At 37.3% G+C, this 18,388-nt stretch overlaps 1 protein-coding gene across 2 annotated transcripts in view; it reads left to right on the top strand.

Moving 5' to 3' along the window:
• NUBPL (NUBP iron-sulfur cluster assembly factor, mitochondrial) overlaps positions 1-18,388 on the top strand; it is a 253,234-nt gene that overhangs the window by 193,469 nt on the left and 41,377 nt on the right. For both annotated transcript variants that reach the window (XM_037050263.1, XM_037050264.1), the window contains one exon: positions 4,165-4,258. In XM_037050263.1, the coding sequence (XP_036906158.1) occupies positions 4,165-4,258 (94 nt within the window). The remainder of the gene's footprint in view (positions 1-4,164; positions 4,259-18,388) is intronic.

Below are 18,388 nucleotides of genomic sequence, written 5' to 3'. Positions count from 1 at the left end.
AGAAAGAACAGAAAAGGGGGGAATTTGTTACCCCACAATAAGCCTACGTGACCTGACTAAAACCCCTACCTCTCTTCAACTCTGTTCATCTGAGAAACAAGATGCCCTATAGTTAGTATCTCTCTCCCCAGAAGGAGAGTTAGAATAGACTGAGACCAACATTGCCAAACCGAACTCTAGGCAACTCAATCCTCATTATATCCACGGGGCATCTCTAAACTACCTCCATAGCTCCACTTGTAGGCTGATCCTTTGAGTTTGGAGCCTGAGAGGGAGTTGAGAAAGTTTTACCCGCAGTGGGTTTACCAGGAGGCTAATAAAATTTATGCTCAAGGTTCCACACTTGCTGGTTGCAGTCAGGAAGCATTTCTATGTAAGCATTTCAGTTCAAGTGATCTTAGAGAAAGGAATTTGAATCTCTAAGTCTCCAATGTTTTATGGTGATTTCTTTTCACATTCCAAATAAATATTTACTTTTATTTTGCATTTCTAATTTTGTATTCTTATTCTTAGAGAAGACTTCACAGACAAATTGCGTATGCTTTGGGCCATGGGATCTGCCATGGGATTTTACTAAAAGAGCTACTTGGGTATTTTGCTAGTATGTATTTCCCTACACTAAGTAACACGATTTATACGAGAGAACAGACACTAACTAGAATCACAGGGGTGTCCAACCTTTTGGCGTCTCTGGGCCACACTGGAAGAAGAAGAGTTGTTTTGGGCCACACATTAAATACACAAACACTAATCTTATAATGTTTTAAGTAAATTTATGACTTTGTGTTGGGCTGCATTCATAGCCATCCCGGGCTGCATGTGCCCTGTGGGCCATGGGTTGGACACCCCTGAGGGAATCCCAAGTAATTCTAAAATCAATGCTTTGATGACTCTTTTTTAAGAGAACTGAAACTCCCTGGCAACCAATATATTTCAGTGTTAGTATTAATAAATGCTGTAAGACTCGATCTCAGATACCGATGTCAGTTCAGTTCAGTGCAAGTCGGCAAGCCCTTGTGGAACGCCTGCTGTGTGTGAGGAGATTTAGGGCCAGGTTCTTTTTTTCAAATAGCTTAAATTCAGTGTAAGTCATTTGAAATTAATTGCCTTAGCAGTGAAGTATTTTTAGCTCCTGGGAGCCTTACTAACAGTTGTCTTTTAAGAAATTGGAGCCATGATAAATGTGATTAAATACCGAGAAACAATAATGATAAATTGTTGGCACCAGTCATTTGATGTTCTCTGAAACACAGACTTGTCAGCCTGCCAGGCTAGTAGTTTCAGTGCAGAGGATACAACACGATAAGTATTCCTTATCTTTTTTGTAGATCGCTTCATAGATTATGGTCATGGGTAACTTTGAGGTAACTATTTTTCAAACCAAGAAACCCTATTTTGAAAATGAACTGTTTTATGTTCATCATTTCATCATTCTCTTAAAACGTGTCACTAAGTAAGTACTTGTGTTTGAGAAATATCATAGAATTCCTAAAAGACAGGTCACTCTATAATGTGAGATACTGTTAATGTTCTGGAGAAAAACAAAGTCCAAGGAGGAGAGAGATTGATATTGGGGGATGCTGTTTAGAAAGGCCCCACTGTCTTCCGAGCTATCTATACCTTGAGTGTGTCAAGAATAACTCCACAGGGCCTTTACGATTGCTATTGCCTCTGCATGGAATTATTTCATTCAGATAACTGCATCAGTTATTCTCTCACTTCACACAGTGCCCTGACTGCCCCGTCTAAAGGATCACCTTCTGTCATTCTGTTTCTCCCCTACTCTTCAAGTATCTTTCACCATCTGACCGTGGAAACTAAGGAGATCCAAAGAAATTCTTTGACAAATCCTTTGCTATCTGAACTCTTACTACTTGTATTTTGAAATTCTGAAATTAAAAAGATTTTGAAATATTTCTTGTTATTTGATTTGGATGTCTGAATCAGGAACCAAATCATTTTGTATAGTAAGGGATACTCGTTTTCTTTATAGCATCTGATTTGTCTTTCTGTTTGTCTGTCTGTCTCCCTCACTAAAATGTTAGTTTCATAGCGGCTGGGACTTTGTTTTGTTCACTGTTCTATTCCCATCACTTGGAGAGTGCCTGGCACCAAATTGAGTCTCAGTAAATACGTATTGAGTAAATGTGTTACAGCATGAATGATCTGTTTGACCCAATATCATCTAAACTTTAATTTTAAAAAATATATCACTATGTGGAAAAGGCTTATTTCACATTATTTTTTAAGAAGCAAGATAGGAGATTGTATACACTTATGTTTAAAAAACCTTTGTATGTGTTCATTTATTCATTCATTCCTTGTAAGAATAGTTTATTAAGCATCTACATGTGTCCATTCTGTGCTGGGCATTCTAACTCAGCTACAGTTTCATGAAAAGATAGACCGTGAAACAAATAAAAATGACTGTGACCCTTTTCCTCATCACTGCTCTGACTTTGTTGATGTTCAGTTTCTGAACTGAACAGCATATGCTAACCTTTTCATATGCTAACCTTTCCCCTTTGCACAGGTTATTTCATAATGTCCTTAATATGTGTCTCCCCCTATATTATAAATTCTGTGAGGCTAGGGACCATGATACCACTTAATTATCAATACCTAGCTCAATGCCTAATATATGGTAGGTACTCAATAAACATTTCATGAGTGAGTGGGTGAATGAATGAATAGGAGAAGTACACAGTAGGAACACCATATCTAATCTAACAGAAGTTAGGGGAAGTAAATTTCAAGCTGGGATCTGAAGAATGAGGAGGCATTAGCAAGTGAAGAAGACCAAGCAAAGTTCTCTGGAGCTTAAGCTCCGACTTGGTCCTAAAAGCAATAGAAGAGTTTTAAACAAAAAGTGACACTATCAAGGAGCTCCTACCTTTTGCAACAGCATGAATGGAACTGGAAAGCATTATGCTGAGTGAAATAAGCCAGGCAGTTAAAGACAAATACCATATAATCTCACCTTTAACCGGAAGCTAAACAACAAAACAAATAAGCAAGCAAAATATAACCAAAGACACTGAAATAGAGAACAGGCTGACAGGGACCAGAGGGGAGAGGGGAAGGAATTTCAGGGAAAAAGGGGAAGGATTTTCAGGAACTAGTATAAAGGACAACAACTAAGAGGGGTGGAAATGGGAGGGAGGTGGGGAGCACTGCGGGGTGGGCTGGGATGGGAGTAAAAGAGAGAAAACTGTACTTGAACAATAATTAAATAAAAAAATACAAAAAAAAGTGACACTATCGGATTTGCATTTTAGATAGACCATTTTTCATTGGTGTTAGGAACAGGCTAGACAGGCCGTGCTGGAGCAGAGATTGGTTCAGAGACTTTAGAGAAAGATGGTTGTGGCCTCCGTTGGGTTCTAGCAGTAGGAAGAGAGAAGTAGATACACTGGGGAGATTTTTAAAAGGTAAAATATAAGTGACTGGTATAGTGAGGAAAAGGAAGGAATTAAAAACGATCCCAAGCTTCTCCCTTTGGCAACTGAGAGGATCTTAGGGCACACCATTCACTGGGACTGGAGACTTGGAGAAACTTTCTGAGGAGAAAGGAGCCCGGGCACCCTTGAGACCTGTTTAAATTGAGGCTGAGTCTTAAGGACTTGGTTATATAGCTGAATTTTCTAGACATGGATACTTAGAAAAATGCCTGTAAAGAAACAATCAAAATACTGTAGTATTGGAACTCATACCTCTAAAGTTTTCTTACTGTTAACTTTAGGTTTTCATTATTTTTGTGTTTTACAAAGGAAAAATAACAAACTTTTAAAATTTCTATTAGTAGCTGCCATAGGAAATGCTGAGGCGTTTGTCCAAGGTACAAGAAGCTAAGGCTTTCTTGGGTAAAATACGGGCGGTTCTCAGTGAAAATAAATGGTCAATCCTGAATGGAAGCCCATTGTGAAATGGGTTCACCATTTGTGTATATGTGTAGTGGGGATGCGGATCCATTTGCAAATTTAACCTTCTCATTCAGAGGTCTGCTGGAGTCAGGGACTGTCCCTTGTGCATTCATTTATTTACCTTTCACATATTGTCCTCAGCACAGTCCCTGGCTTTCGGTAATAGCTCAAGTGAAAGCTGTTATTTGTTTTTACTGCAATTGTTGTACAATGATGTTATCTGTGTCATCTTGATTTGTAGGTAGATTGGGGCCAACTGGACTATTTAGTTGTTGACATGCCACCGGGTACTGGAGATGTGCAGTTATCGGTCTCACAGAATGTTCCCATTTCAGGTAAATCTTAAAGTTTAAAATAATTTGTACTGTCTTTTAAAAAATTATTTATTTTAATTGTTGTTCACGTACAGTTTTCTGTCTTTTATTTTGTGCTGTCTTTGATGGTGTGCTGCTTGCTGCCTTATACAAAAACAAACTCCATGTCAGGCAAAAATGTTTATATCTTAATAAGCATAATCAGAGATCAGGTTCATAAATTAAATTTTTCAAACTATTACCAGAATGGTTGTTTTCAAAAACACAAAGACACTTGAGGTGCTGATGTAAATCTGTGTTCTGGAAAAGCAGTAGTGTTTAGGTAGAACATGGCTACTTGAGGTCCGCAGCTGTCCGGCACTTACCGCGCAGTGCCTGATGTATGCCAGGCACTAAGGAAATACTTACTGAGTGCATACTCCTGAATGAGTAAATATTAGGAAAATTTGGCTTTTTGGTAAATTTAACTATGGAGAAATTTTATATTCTGCTAATTATTTAATGTTAAAGTCAAGAGAGCAATAAACACATTAGCTTACTTTGAATACACAATACTTCATCATAGTAGGGGATATCTTTTTTTATGATACGGAATTTCATAGTTAGTTTTTATGTTAATTCTGTTTTTAAGTGAATCTTACCTAGATTCCACTGAGGAAATATTTGTGAATCTCTCTTCTATGTGAGGACTTTTAGAAAGATAATAGAATGTTTATATGTCTTTGCAAATCAGTTATTTATTGGTAATAAATAACCGAGCAATATCACTGAAATATAATCATCAAAAGGTGTAGAATCTATGTTTTTGAAACCATATATACATTGTTTGGAAACATCAATATAGCATGTTAATATGAATATTTTTTATGTTTAAATACATTTGTAACCCAATGGGGTCAGACTTTTTCTTTAGTGAGGCAGGCTCTAAAGTATGAGTTGGGAGTAGAGTGAAGTACCATAGGAAAAGAATTCTTCTTCTTTATAATCAGCATACTGTACAGCCTACTTTTTCTTTTTCTAGATAGTTTTGAGACTTTTATAGTTCTTAGGCTTAAGAATACTCACTAAATGTTTATTGAATAAAATGTGTTCCTGATGCTTTAAAATGCCTATTGCAAGTATCCAGAATGATTGTGTTATTCATGTAGACAATACATCAATGAACTTGGACTAAATTATCATTTCTTTCCTGAGTTGTGACTTGGTACCTTGAAAAAATTTAATTTGCTTCACACAGATAAACTGAAGTGCCCAAGCAATTTACCTTTGTTTACCCAGATAAAAGCTTGTCTGTTTGGACAGAATTTATGATTTTATCACCCTGTTTTAATTTGCGCTTATGCTCTAAAACCAACAACGTGTAGACTGGGGTTAAGATTTGCTTCTACTTTGAGGATTTCTTTCTTATATCCTAAAATTTAACCAATGCATTTCTTATTCCTCTTATCTGATGAAGAGTCTGCCTTGTAATAGTTGCTTAATGTTATATGAGAATAAAAAGTTGTATTTTTTATTGCAGTAAAATATACATGAACAGTTTAGTGGCATTAAGTACATTCACATTGTTATGCAGTCACCGCCACCATCCATCTCCTGAACTTTCTCTTCTCCCCAAACTGAAACTGAACCCGATAAACAATAACTTGTGATTTCCTCCTCCCCTTAGGCCCTGGTAACCATGATTCTCCTTTCAGAAACTGTTTATTATTAAGATGAGAGAATGAGGTGGTTATATGAGAAAATATTAATTTAAAACATTGTATTAAACACCTTACATTAATTTTATCATTTATTAATAAAATGTTAAACTGACAAATATTTCTCTTTATATGTAGGCAGATGCTAGGCACTGTAGAGGATCTAACAAGAATTATATCACATCTTTTCCTAGACCAGGGCTTTATACCTATACCTTTTATGAGTCCCAGATCTTTTTTTTTCCTTTTTACCCTCACCTGAGGACATACCCATTGATTTTAGAGAGAGGGAAAGGGAGGGAGAGAAACAGCAATCAGATACCTCCCACGTGAGCCCCAACTGGGGACTGAACCTGCAACCTAGGCATGTTCCCTGACTGGGAAATGAACCTATGACCTTTTGGTTTATGGGACGATGCTCCAACCAACTGAGCCGTATCACCTAGGACAAATATTACGTTCCCCAGTCAGGGATTGAACTGGCAGCATAAGTATGTACCTTGATCACAAATAGAACCCCCAACATTTTGGTAAACTGGCTGATCCTCCAACCAGCCAGGGCTCTCAGACCCTTTTTGAGAATTTGATGAATATGTACATTTTCTCCAGGAAAAGGTATTTGTACCTACAGAAACACTACTTTTTTGTATAATTTCAGGAGTCTCACAGTCCTCAATTTTAAAGCTCCAGCTCTAGGAGACTGAGCAAGGGGAAGGGAGGGGAGGGAATAGTGGGTGAGAAAAGAGCATGGATAGCTGCAATGCAGGGAATGAGAAGTGCTATATGAGAGATACGGGGGATCAGGGAAGAAGAGATCATGGGTTTGAGGGGAACTGTAAAACACTTCACAGAGCTGAGCCTTAGAGAATATTATGGTACATCGTAGAGCATTCAAGATAGCGTACCTGGTCTGCTATACACAGGTATACAAGACATACCTGGTCTGCTTTGCTTTTTCTTGGTCTACCTAAGGGGAAGAATTTGAGAATGAAACTTCTAGTGTTCTGTATTTCTATTATGGGAACTTAACATACATTGCAACTCCCAAATCTGGTCCATTAAAAAAAATAGGGACAAGTACTATAGATGCTTTTCCAAATACATAAACTTAGTTGTAATTGGACCATGAAAATAAAATTATTTTTCAAAATTTAAAGAAATTAATGTGTATATTTTTATAATTTAAAAAGTAAATAGTGCTAATTCTTGAAGGATAGTACATTTCTCTATAAATTGGTGATGATTGTTTATTATTAATAAACTGCCATTTAATGATAGCCTTCCATATATTCATTTTTTAATTATTTATTTTATTTTATTTTTATTTTTTTTAAAGATTTTATTTATTTATCTTAGAGGGGAAGGTAAGGAGAGAGAGAGAAACATCAGCGTGTATGGTTACCTCTCATGTGTCCCCTGCCGGGAACCGGGAACTGGGAACTGGCCTGCAACCCAGGCATGTGCCCTGACTGGGAATCGAACCGCGATTGTCTGGTTCGCAGGCCCGCGCTCAATCCACTGAGCTACACCAGCCAGGGCTAATTACTTATTTTAAATATTTTATTTATTTTATTTTTAGACAGAGGAGAAGGGAGGGAGAAAGAGAGGGAGAGAAACATCAATGTGTGGTTGCCTCTCACACACCCCCTACTGGGGGCTTGTCTTTCAACCCAGGCATGTGCCCCGACTGGGAATCGAACTGAAGACCCTTTGGTTCATAGGCTGGCACTCAGTCCACTAAGCCACACCAGCCAGGGCAGCCATGTATTAATTTTTTAATTATCACAAGTGTTTCTCTATTTTCTTATATCTTTGAAAGATTCAGTAACTCTCCCAAGCTCACACAGTTGCAGTCAATCGTAGCTGAGGTTCATATCAGTTCTGATTAAGTTTATACTTCATGTTCTTAACCTCTACATCAAACTACCCTCGTATAAAACTCAACTATTTCACTAACTGGTTTTGTGAGAACCAAAAGACCTACTAGACATATTCAAAACGTGCTATAAGTACTGACTCATTGGTTTTCTGAGTTCTAGTCCATTCAAATCCATTTAGGTTGAAAGTACTGTAATCTAGGTAATCTCTGATAAAAATAAATTTATCTATGAATATGCCTAAACCTGTGCACCTTTATATAATGAGTATACAACCAACTGTCTACATTGGTGTTTACTATATTCAAGGTTTTCTGTCCTTTTTCTTTTTCTTTTTTTGTATCTTAAGAGATTACTTTGGGCCTCTTTAACTCATACAGTCAAGAGGTCTGGAGGCAGTCCATAAGCAGTCTCCTTTGGCATTTAGGAGTAGAGCCCCAAGTGATTCTTGGAAAGGCCAGTATTATCTTTGGGCTGATCAGTACGATCAGCATTGGGCATTTGGCTCGTTTCCAGGCACACTGGCTCTCAGCATGGAATTGCAGCTATTGTAAAAAAAAAACAACAACAACAACTATGTTTCATGTCAGTATTAAAATTAATATTGATGAGAAGACTAGATTGTCTATGGTGAAACATACATTAATTTTGTAACTAGAAGAAATAGCAAAAAATAGAAGTATCCTAGCAAAAAAGATGTGAAGCGGGGTTGGTAGGGATGTGTGTGACTGCGTCCTTGTGTGTGTGTGTTAAAGGCTTTATTCACGAAGTTTGGTTTTATTCAGGCCTATGTCATTTCGCAGCTAACATGTCTAAGAAAATACTAAAATTGAGTTGGTTCCCAGGACTGAGAGGGAAGGTTACCAACCAAAGAGTTTCTGGCCTTGTTTGAATCATGGCTTTCATCAGTTTATATAATCTAGAACAACCTGTGAGAGTCATGCCTGCTTTTCTAGGCCTAAGTGAATTATCTACTCTGTAATTGTTAACCTGACTTTCCTTTTTTCTTATCATTGACATTAGAATTCTTTATACTCTGTGTGCTACCGTTTCCTATGCCCCATATATCATCAACCACCTAAGTTTTTTAGACTCCCATTTGAACTCCCTGGACTTGACTTCCCCATCCTTCCCACTAACTTTCACATAGCCCGGGATCTTTCCCCCCAAACTTTATGTACTCACTGCCCCCTCTCTCTTCCCTTTACTTTCCAAAGTCTTTGTCTTTACATGCATCTGACCCTCACTTAGAATGTCTCTCCTTTCCGGTCAGTGGATACCCGAGTCCAGCATACATTTTATTTCACATATCTACTTCTTGTCATCTTCCCTAACCCCCCAGTTAGGAATCATTCCTCCCTTTTTGGAATTCACATAGAATTTTATTTGGACCTTCTCATGTTCACCATTCATAACCTGCAAAACTCTGTTATCTTCTGTACCAGACTGTCACTCCCTGGAGCACCAAGTTCATTTATTTTTGTATTTCTCACAGTGCCAAACTCAGTGCCTTCCTGCAACCACTCAGGAAATGTTGAATTAATGAATGTTTTATCTGTGTGTGTGTATTATCTTCCAACTAGGCTATAAGCTGCTTGAATGCAAGATTTTTTACTTACTCATCATAGTATTTCTTAGACTACTTTGGACAATGGGTTATGCAGTTGGTATTGGTTGAATGAATGACAAGGCCAGTTGACTAGTTGTCACTGTTATGTGAAGAGATTTGTCCCTCCTTACCTTTCTTACCATCCTGCTAACTCATTCCTGTGATCTCTTTGACCCCGATTGCTTTTACTCAGGAGTTTTTACCATATGTAAGTTAAATAAAGCATTTATTTAAAAACATGCATTTTTATGTCACTCGCCCTTTGAGAGAAAAGTACATTTCCATATGTATTTATTTATGCTGTTATTTTCCCTGTGCTATATATAATATTCTTGTAGTGGGTTGATATCTTTTAGTATTAACTTTGTTTTTGTTTCTGAGATATCTATGCATGTTAGCACCTGCTATTTGGTTTCATGCAGGCTCTGTGTTAAATTACTAGTGAGAATCACTAGTGTTACTCCATTGTGAGATAATAATAAGAAATTCTCCTTTTTACTTGCAAGGATGTTTAGCCAGATACTACCTACCTTTCTGACTTTTTATCCTGCCTGACCTGTAGAACACCTGACTGTCCTTTGAGAGAAGGACTTATAAGGATCAAATGAGAGAATGAATTTAAAAGCTGCATGTAAATATATGACATTTTTTTAAGAAAATACTTGAACACTTTAAAAGAGCTTTAAAGTGTGGAGTGAAATGGGGAGTGAAATGTTATGAATTAGAGCGAGCCTTTATATTAACTTTTCGTGTCTCCAACCCATGTTGAGAATGAAATTAAATGTTTTATATTTGGAAGGAGGCATCCTTTTGGAAAATTCATGGAGACAGAACTGTACAAGCAAAAAAGATTCTCTTTCTGAATGCTAATTAGCAACTTTTGTATGTGTTCCATTTTCTTCCACGGTCTGGACGACAGGCTCATTATAAGAAGAAACGTCAAAGGGAAAAAGTCATCCTTTTACTTGTATTAAAGTGTTGTATAGCAACAACACTGGTAAATGTGTTGACAGCAATATTAGTGGCTAATGATTTACATTTGAGCTTACAGGGACTGCTGAGTCATTACTTATTACAAATACCTAGTAGTTGTAATAATTGTTAGAGGGAAAGGAGGCAGGATAGAGGATGGGAAATAACCAGTTAGAATTTTCAGATTTGCTCTTGTCTTGTTGAACTTGTCAAGGGGAAAAGGCAGAGATATCAATGCTGGTTTTGTTTTGTTTTGTTTTTTTACTACTTTTATTATTATTATTTCTTTTGTGATACAGTTTGCTAAGTTTTTGTGTGCTTTTTGTTTGTTTGTTTATTTGTTTGGCTTGTGAAGTGTCGCCGTATCCTGAATTGGATAGAGTCTAGGGTTGACATCTGGGTTTTTGAAAAATGCATAGTGATGAACTCTTAGGAATTACTGAATAATAGAAGAGCATTAATATTTATTTGAAGTTCCTTGAAGTTTTTGAAAATATATACACCATGCTAGTATTTGAATTCTAATAGATGCTACCTAAAGTATTTTTTTCTTTCTTTGCTCCAACTGCGGGTCCTCTGTATGACTACCTGAAAACTATTTTAATTTGATTTTAACTGTTGGAATTCAGTGAAGAGTTTATGCTTCACATGAAGCATATTTTCTTTTTTGGGAGACTGGAGAGTTTTAGTAAGTCGTTTATATTAAGGTACTATATCAGTCAGGGTCCTGGCACGTACAGGTGATGCACCGTGATGAGAATTAACAGAACAGAGCTTAATGAAGGGAGCAGTTACAGAGGTGTGGGCAGCATTAATGAAGCTAACAAGAAATGGTCAGGTGCCCAGAGACTAATGCTAGTAGGAAGTAGCCACTGCCCCTCTTCCTAAAGGGGCAAGGGAGGGAACTGTGTCAGTGCAGCCTGGCAACTGCTGGAGCCGTGGAAGAGAGGCTGCCTCTTGGGATTTCTAGCCACAGAGGAACACAGGTGAGGCCAGAACTCCTGTAAGGCCTGGGGAAGCAGTGTGTGAGGTAGTTAATAATGCTCCAACCTTTTCGCCTACCACAGTCTCATATTTTGCCAATACCTCCTAGTGGCAGATCCCTTCAGGAAGCCAGAGGGCAAGGAAACTGATGATACAGTCCACAGGGGTCAGCTCCCCAGACACAGATGGGGACAAAGAAGGGTGGAGGATGAAGCAGAGCTTGGGAAGGAAAGGAAGTGTAATGCGGTTATTATATGGGAAATACCCAGAAGAGTTTCTCTTCTTCATGGTCCTCATTATAATTGTGTATTAGTGGCTTGGAAGAGATAAAACACAAGGCAGATATTTTTTTTTTTGTCCCCCTCCAACCCACAAAGCAAATATTTCTGTGTCTAAATTTGCAAGCTAAATAGAGATAGTAGTGGTACAATCAAATTAATGAAAATCCATACAATCACAAGGCAAAATTGTACTGTCATCAAATTTGTGCACAGAATGTTTATATTGTAGGTAAGCAATGATGTAAGTATATTTTGTATAGTGGGGAATATTGGATAAAGAGTTTATATTTTGGTAGGGTAGATTCATGAAAAAAGCTCCCCTTCACTTTAGTAAGTAAAGATTGATGCAGGAATGACTCTTTTGGAAATTATTCTTATAACAGCAGGGCAAGGACTGAGCAGTTGAGAGGGGAGCCGTCAGAGCCCATTCTTGGTCCTCTCTCTCTTCCAGGGAAAAGGCAGAAATAGCACAGCAAACAGCCAGATCATCCTCATGTGCTTTCTGTTTTGATTTCATTCTAGAGAGGGAGAAGCTACTGTAAATATTACCTCAGAGTCGTCAGCTACATAACATGCCAAGTGTCTATGGGCTCAAGAGAAGCTACATTAGCAGACATTTCATAATGTAGCAGGTGTTACACTGTGGAAATGAGGCGATGCCCTTTCTTCCTTTCTAAACCTTTCCTGTCTGGACCCTGTAGATGGGAAGAAAGCCAGAGGCCTCTTTGCCCCTCGTTCATTTAAATGAGATGGAGTAGGAATTTTAAATTAAGCCACCTTAATATTTCACTGATTGTTTAAAGACTTATTGCTTGTAGCAATTGGGCCTATTGCTGCAGCAACTGAACTCCTGTTCACTCATCAGAGATTATTGAGGAAAAGCTGTACAGGTCCACATTGGTATTTTCCCCTCTATCAACATTTTGCTGATCCTAATCAATTATCTCTTTTATGGTAATAATCTTTGACTGCCAATTTGGACAGTTTTTATAATATGAAACCTGAGTGAAATTAGGAGGATCAGAGATATTACTGCTGTTGTTAGATAAGTGAATGACCAGAAACCATCACTTGAAATAGTTTCCTTGTTTATCTGGTATTTACTCTTTAAAACGGAAGAAACGTAGTTTCACTTAGGTAAAGTAAACAAAATATTTTATTTTTCAGATAACTGTTTTTTCCTTTCTTAATTATTTTTCAATTCAAAGACTAATTTTTTAAAGCTATCCAATACGAATCTTTTGGAAAACCATTAAAAACTCAAAAAGAAAAATACCTGACTACTTTGGATTTTAGTGCTATGTGTCTCTTATAATTTTGCAATTTATAATGAACTCAAACTCTAAAGCCAGAAGCATGCTTGTACCTTAAACATGGAAGACTTAGGTCATCCTTTGCCTAGTATTGAAAGATATTAAATCTTCAGTTATGCTTTCGAGTTGCAGAGTGAAACTTTAGAAGAGACAGTGTTAGACTTCTTCCAGGTACACTATATTTCTGTGAAAATGTTGAGTAGAGTTATAAGTAATGAATATTTGGCAAGAATAGCGTTATGTAGAGGAGAGTTATTGTTTTATTCATAACATTATAAAAATTATGTACAAAATAAATTTGTTTTGTTGTCCCATAAATTGTAAAAGACTAGAAACTGAATTCCAGGGTTTTATCTTTTAGGGCACTTCTGGTATTCAGTATGGAAATTTAGTCCTTGTTACATTGGAATTCAAATTATACAATTAAATACAATAACATTGGTTAATGAACGACAATGTTTCCAAATGCAATTTAAGAAGAAATAAACTTTTCAGGGCTCTTATATTTAGGTCAAACATATATTGGTTTGGCCAAAGAGTCCATATGTTTTTTCCATATGATGGCTCTAGTAGTGCTTAGTTGTCTTTAACTTTATTCAAAACAATTTTGTTAGGTTGTATTGTGACAGCTGTCATATCAGAGTGCATTTTTTTAAAAAACCAAAATTGGTGAATTTTTGTGCAGCCATTTTAATATTTTAGATGGAAGGAAATATGCAACATTTTCAACATACTGTGCTTTATTATTTCAAGAAAGATGAAACTGCAACTGAAATGCAAAAAAAAGATTTGTGCAGTGTATGGAGGAGGTGCTATTGACGTTTTGGCCAAACAACTCTGCTGTGAGACTGTCTTATGCATTGGAAGATGTTTAGCAGCACCACTGGCCTCTACCACAAGAAGCCAATAGCCGGAGATATCTGACATACTCAAAATATCCAAATCAATATTGGTGAAAATGCAAAATGTGTTTTTTTGTTTTATGGTAAAAATGGTAACGCACTTTTTGGCCAACCCAGTAGTACAGATGGAATTTATACTGTATTAGTTAACTGTTCAAAGAAATCATCTGAGAATTAAAGACCCAGGATTTAAAAAGCTTTCCCAAATGACTCATATATATAGTCAGTGTTCACAGTCACTGTCTAGACCAGCTTATCTGATGTTTGAATTTCTTGGCTATCTTAGCCTGTGTTTGGATGGGAGATTTCTGAGATAGTTCATTCAGTTTTGTCTTTTAAGAATTTCTGGGCACTTCATGATATGACCTGCAGCTAAAATTCCCTAGTGTCTTACAGTTCAATGAATAGCATAATGGCAGTCAAATTCCTATTAAAAACTACTTTTAAATCCAGTAAATATTACACGTAGAAAAAATACAAGTCCCATGATGTGCGTGGTCATAGGTGTTAAATATTTGATTAGAACCTGAAGTGTAGCTCTGAGAATGTCTTCACATCTTAAATATGACAGTATTTGGAAATGTAGCAAAGCTTTTCCATATAAAGTTTCAGTCTCTATTTCCTAAAATATACCTGATTAAATAAAGTTAGGCGGTTAAGTAATCAGGGAGAAGCAGTTTTCCTCTCTGGAGTTTGCATTAGAGAAAGAATGTGTATAAAAAGGGGGTGGGTTCAGTTATTGAGCAGCCTCCAGGGGTGGCTCACTGTGAGCATGGGCAGGCTGAACTCTACATCTAAAAGAATTTGAAATGCAAAATATTAAATCCAAGCAGAAGAGCTTTCTGAGGTGTAGAGACATGCCTGCACAACGGGTAGGCTTCCCATGGTGTTTACTTATCCACGTGAAGATGGATGGAACACTGGAAAGAAGCGAGAATTTTACCTTAACCTTACTGGGAACATTAGAAGTGTGGGGAAGGATGAGAATATGTGAGAGAGAAGAGAGAGAGAAAGAAGAGAGAAGAGAGCTAGTGTGAGCATGAGAGAGCTGTTTGGTTTCAAATCAAGCTCTTCAAAACCTCCGAAATTCTCCCTTTTTTCCAGTGGTTCCTCAGTGAAAGGCAGGCTGCACAGCCCTGGCGAACTCATTGTTAACATCATTAAGGTGACGTGATTGTAAGCTCATTACCTGTTGACTCAATTATTGAAGAGCCAATCTTTGTCCCTAAATAACAGGCATATGTCCAGATTCCTTTGATGAAATTGAATTCTTAAAGTTCCAAAGTACACTTGTCCTTTCTCACCAATGACTTTGAAATACTGTGGTTTCCACTAGTTATTGTGTTTTATTAATTCTTTTTGGCAGCAGTGGATATAATTTCCTGTAACAAAATTCATTTCTAAAGTGAGCAAAATAATAATTTGTCTTTATATTAATAAAAACATATCTCCTTTGTGACTGCAGCCAATTTTCTACCCTGTTGGAATGGAGCACAGAGTCCAAAACGGTGACTCATGACATAATTAGGTGTATTTCCTGTTGAAATAGTCTGTGGGTATGTTAAAAGAGAGTTTGCCTTTTTAATCACATTTTACTTAATCTGATAGTAATATTAGTGGACATTTCTTGATCTTACAGGAAATAATGTTTCTAATTCAGGAAGTTTGGGGATTTTAGAAGAGAAAAATGGGAGAGCTAAAAATATACCAAAGTTAATCTATTTAATAAACAATTGTATATTTGTTGTTATTTATATTAAGCTAACAGAAGTTGAATGATTATTTTCTTTGCAACTATTTTTAAATAAATCAAGGAGAATCAGGAGTACTTAGTATTAGAGCACTGTGAACATCAGCTATATAGCAGTAATTTGTTCTTTTAAATCTTAGTTGACTTTACTTTGACATACTTAAGAGTTGTAAGATATAAAATGACTCATCCACATATGATTACAAGCAGTTTTTGTTGTACTCATTTATTAGGTTCCAATACTGAAGTTTCTCAGTCAAGCATGGGAATTAGATATGGTTTGTGCCCTGGAGACTTAGAATGGCATAGTTGAATAGTTGCACACTGGTGTAATTATGATTGTCCTAACATCTGGAATATTCTATTTTAAATGTTTAACTACTTTGAACTACTACCCAAATCCAGATATCCAGTTACAAATAGATTTTACTCTTAGTAGTTGAGAGAATTAGCAATTAAAGGCAATACTCTAGATAATTACATTTTAGGTTGTTTACATATTTGCCAGAATCCTTCTTTAGTAAATTAACCTTTTATAGTAAATCTCAGCTGATTAAAGGCCTTTAAAAACTACAACTTTGGAAATAGCATTAAACAATACTATATAATCATTTGGACTGAGAAAATTCACCTTGACTGGTACTTGCAGTCATGATGGAGACGTAGGTAAACGTTCTTTGCCTCCTCGCACAACCACAGGAAGACTTACAACTAGACCTCAAAATGAATAACACCAAAAACCATCAGAAAATTGAGTTGTATGGTAGTCCATACAGCTTAATCCTACCCAGGATTTAAAGAAGCCACCTTCATATAGACAAGTAGGTGGGGCACACATGGAGATGGGCAGAAAGGTATGCAGTCGCAGTGTGGTGCAGATAGGTGGTGGTGGCAGAGTGGGTGGTCCCACATTCAAGTGTGATGGATAAAAATTGGGAGGGATGCTTTAGAAGCAAGCATCCCAGCTGTGGGTCAGACCACAGAGTCGAGGGTTCCAGTGTCAGGAAGATAATTCGCCATAATTCCTGGCTGTAAAAACTAGTGGGAGTTGAGGTGGCAAAAGAAACTACTGGATTTTCAGGAGACTCTGCTTAAAGGGTCCACACAGACTTAAAACATATGCAGACCTACGCCCCTGGGATTCACCACCAGGCAATAGCTGAAAGTGCATCAGTTGCAAAGAGTGAGTGCTGGTCAAACCTCTAGAAGCCAGGCAGTGGCTTTGTACCCTATCTGAGTCCTCCCCCTCACACAGAGCCATAAAGTGGTGAAGTGGGTTACACCAAGCTGGTGATTAGCTAAGGCTCTGCCCCCACACAATTTATGGTGCCTTTGTACAACAGGCCACAGTACTAAGATGGAGACTCAGAGTAACTCTACCTAGTACACAGAAACAAATAAAGGGAGGCTGCCAAATTGAGGAGACAAAGAAATATGATCCAAATGAAGGAACAGAACAAAACCTTAGAAAAAGAACTAAATGAAACAGAGATAACCAACCTATCAGATGCAGAATTCAAAACACTGGTGATCAGGATGCTCAAAGAATGCATTGAGTATGGCAAAAACAAAAAAGACCCAGGAAGCCCTGGCTGGTGTAGCTCAGTGGACTGAGCTTGGGCTGACCAAAGGAACGTCGGTTCGATTCCCAGTCACGGCACATGCCTAGGTTGCCGGCCAGGTCTCCAGTGGGGGCCATGTGAGAGGCAACCACACATTGGTGTTTCTCTCCCTCTCTTTCTCCCTCCCTTCCTCTCTCTCTAAAAATAAATAAATAAAACTAAAAAAAAAAAAAGACCCAGGAAGAAATGAAGGTTAGACTATGTGAAATAATGAATAATCCATAGGAAACCAGCAGTGGAGGGGATGAAACCAGGATTCACATCAACGATTTGAAACATAAGAAGTAAGCATTCAATCAGAACAGAAAGAAGAAAAAAATAAAAATAAAAAAACAAGGATAGTATAAGGTGCCTCTGGGACATCGCCAAATGCGCCAACATCCAAATCATAGAAGGAGAAGACATCATAGAAGGATGCCAGAAGGAAAGGAGGAAGAGCAAGAAATTGAAAACTTATTTGAAAAAGTGAAAGAAAACTTCCCTAATTTGGTAAAGGAAATAGGTATACAAGTCCAGGAAGCACTGAGAGTCCCAAACAAGATGGACCTGAAGAGGACCACACTAAGACACATCATAATTAAAATGCCAAAGGTTAGAGATAAAGAGAGAATCTTAAAAGCAGCAAGAGAAAAGAAGAGAGTTACCTACAAAGGAGTTTCCATAAGACTGATAGCTGATTTCTCAGAAGAAACTTTGAAGGCAAGAGTTTCTACAAAGGGACTGGCAAGCAGTCTTCAAAGGGATGAAAAGCAAGGAGCTACAACCTAGATTACTCTACCCAGCAAAGCTATCATTTAGAATGGAAGGGCAGATGAAGTGCTTCCCAGACAAGGTAAAGCTAAAGGAGTTTATCATCACCAAGCCATTACTACATGAAATGTTAAAGCGACTTATTTAAGAATCAGAAGACTACATGATTTGAAAGTATAGGAACATTGTTTAAATCGCTGATCCTTTGTTTTGTGCAAGTCATTGTGTCATCAATTTTGTTTGATTAAAAAATAAGGAATAAGTGGTCATGAAACTATACTATGTAGTAGTAATATGAATGACAGACAAAGGATATTTAAAACAATAAGATGTTTATATTGTGTAAAAGCTAAATACAGTAGAAAACTCCCTACATACTAGTATATAGTTAATA

The sequence above is a fragment of the Sturnira hondurensis genome, unplaced genomic scaffold (genome assembly GCF_014824575.4).
Source record: "Sturnira hondurensis isolate 20B ecotype Veracruz unplaced genomic scaffold, ASM1482457v3 Scaffold0006655, whole genome shotgun sequence".
Lineage (NCBI taxonomy): Eukaryota > Metazoa > Chordata > Mammalia > Chiroptera > Phyllostomidae > Sturnira > Sturnira hondurensis.
The sequence above is the reverse complement of the archived record's forward strand: the minus strand, read 5'-3'. Positions and strand labels throughout refer to the sequence as shown.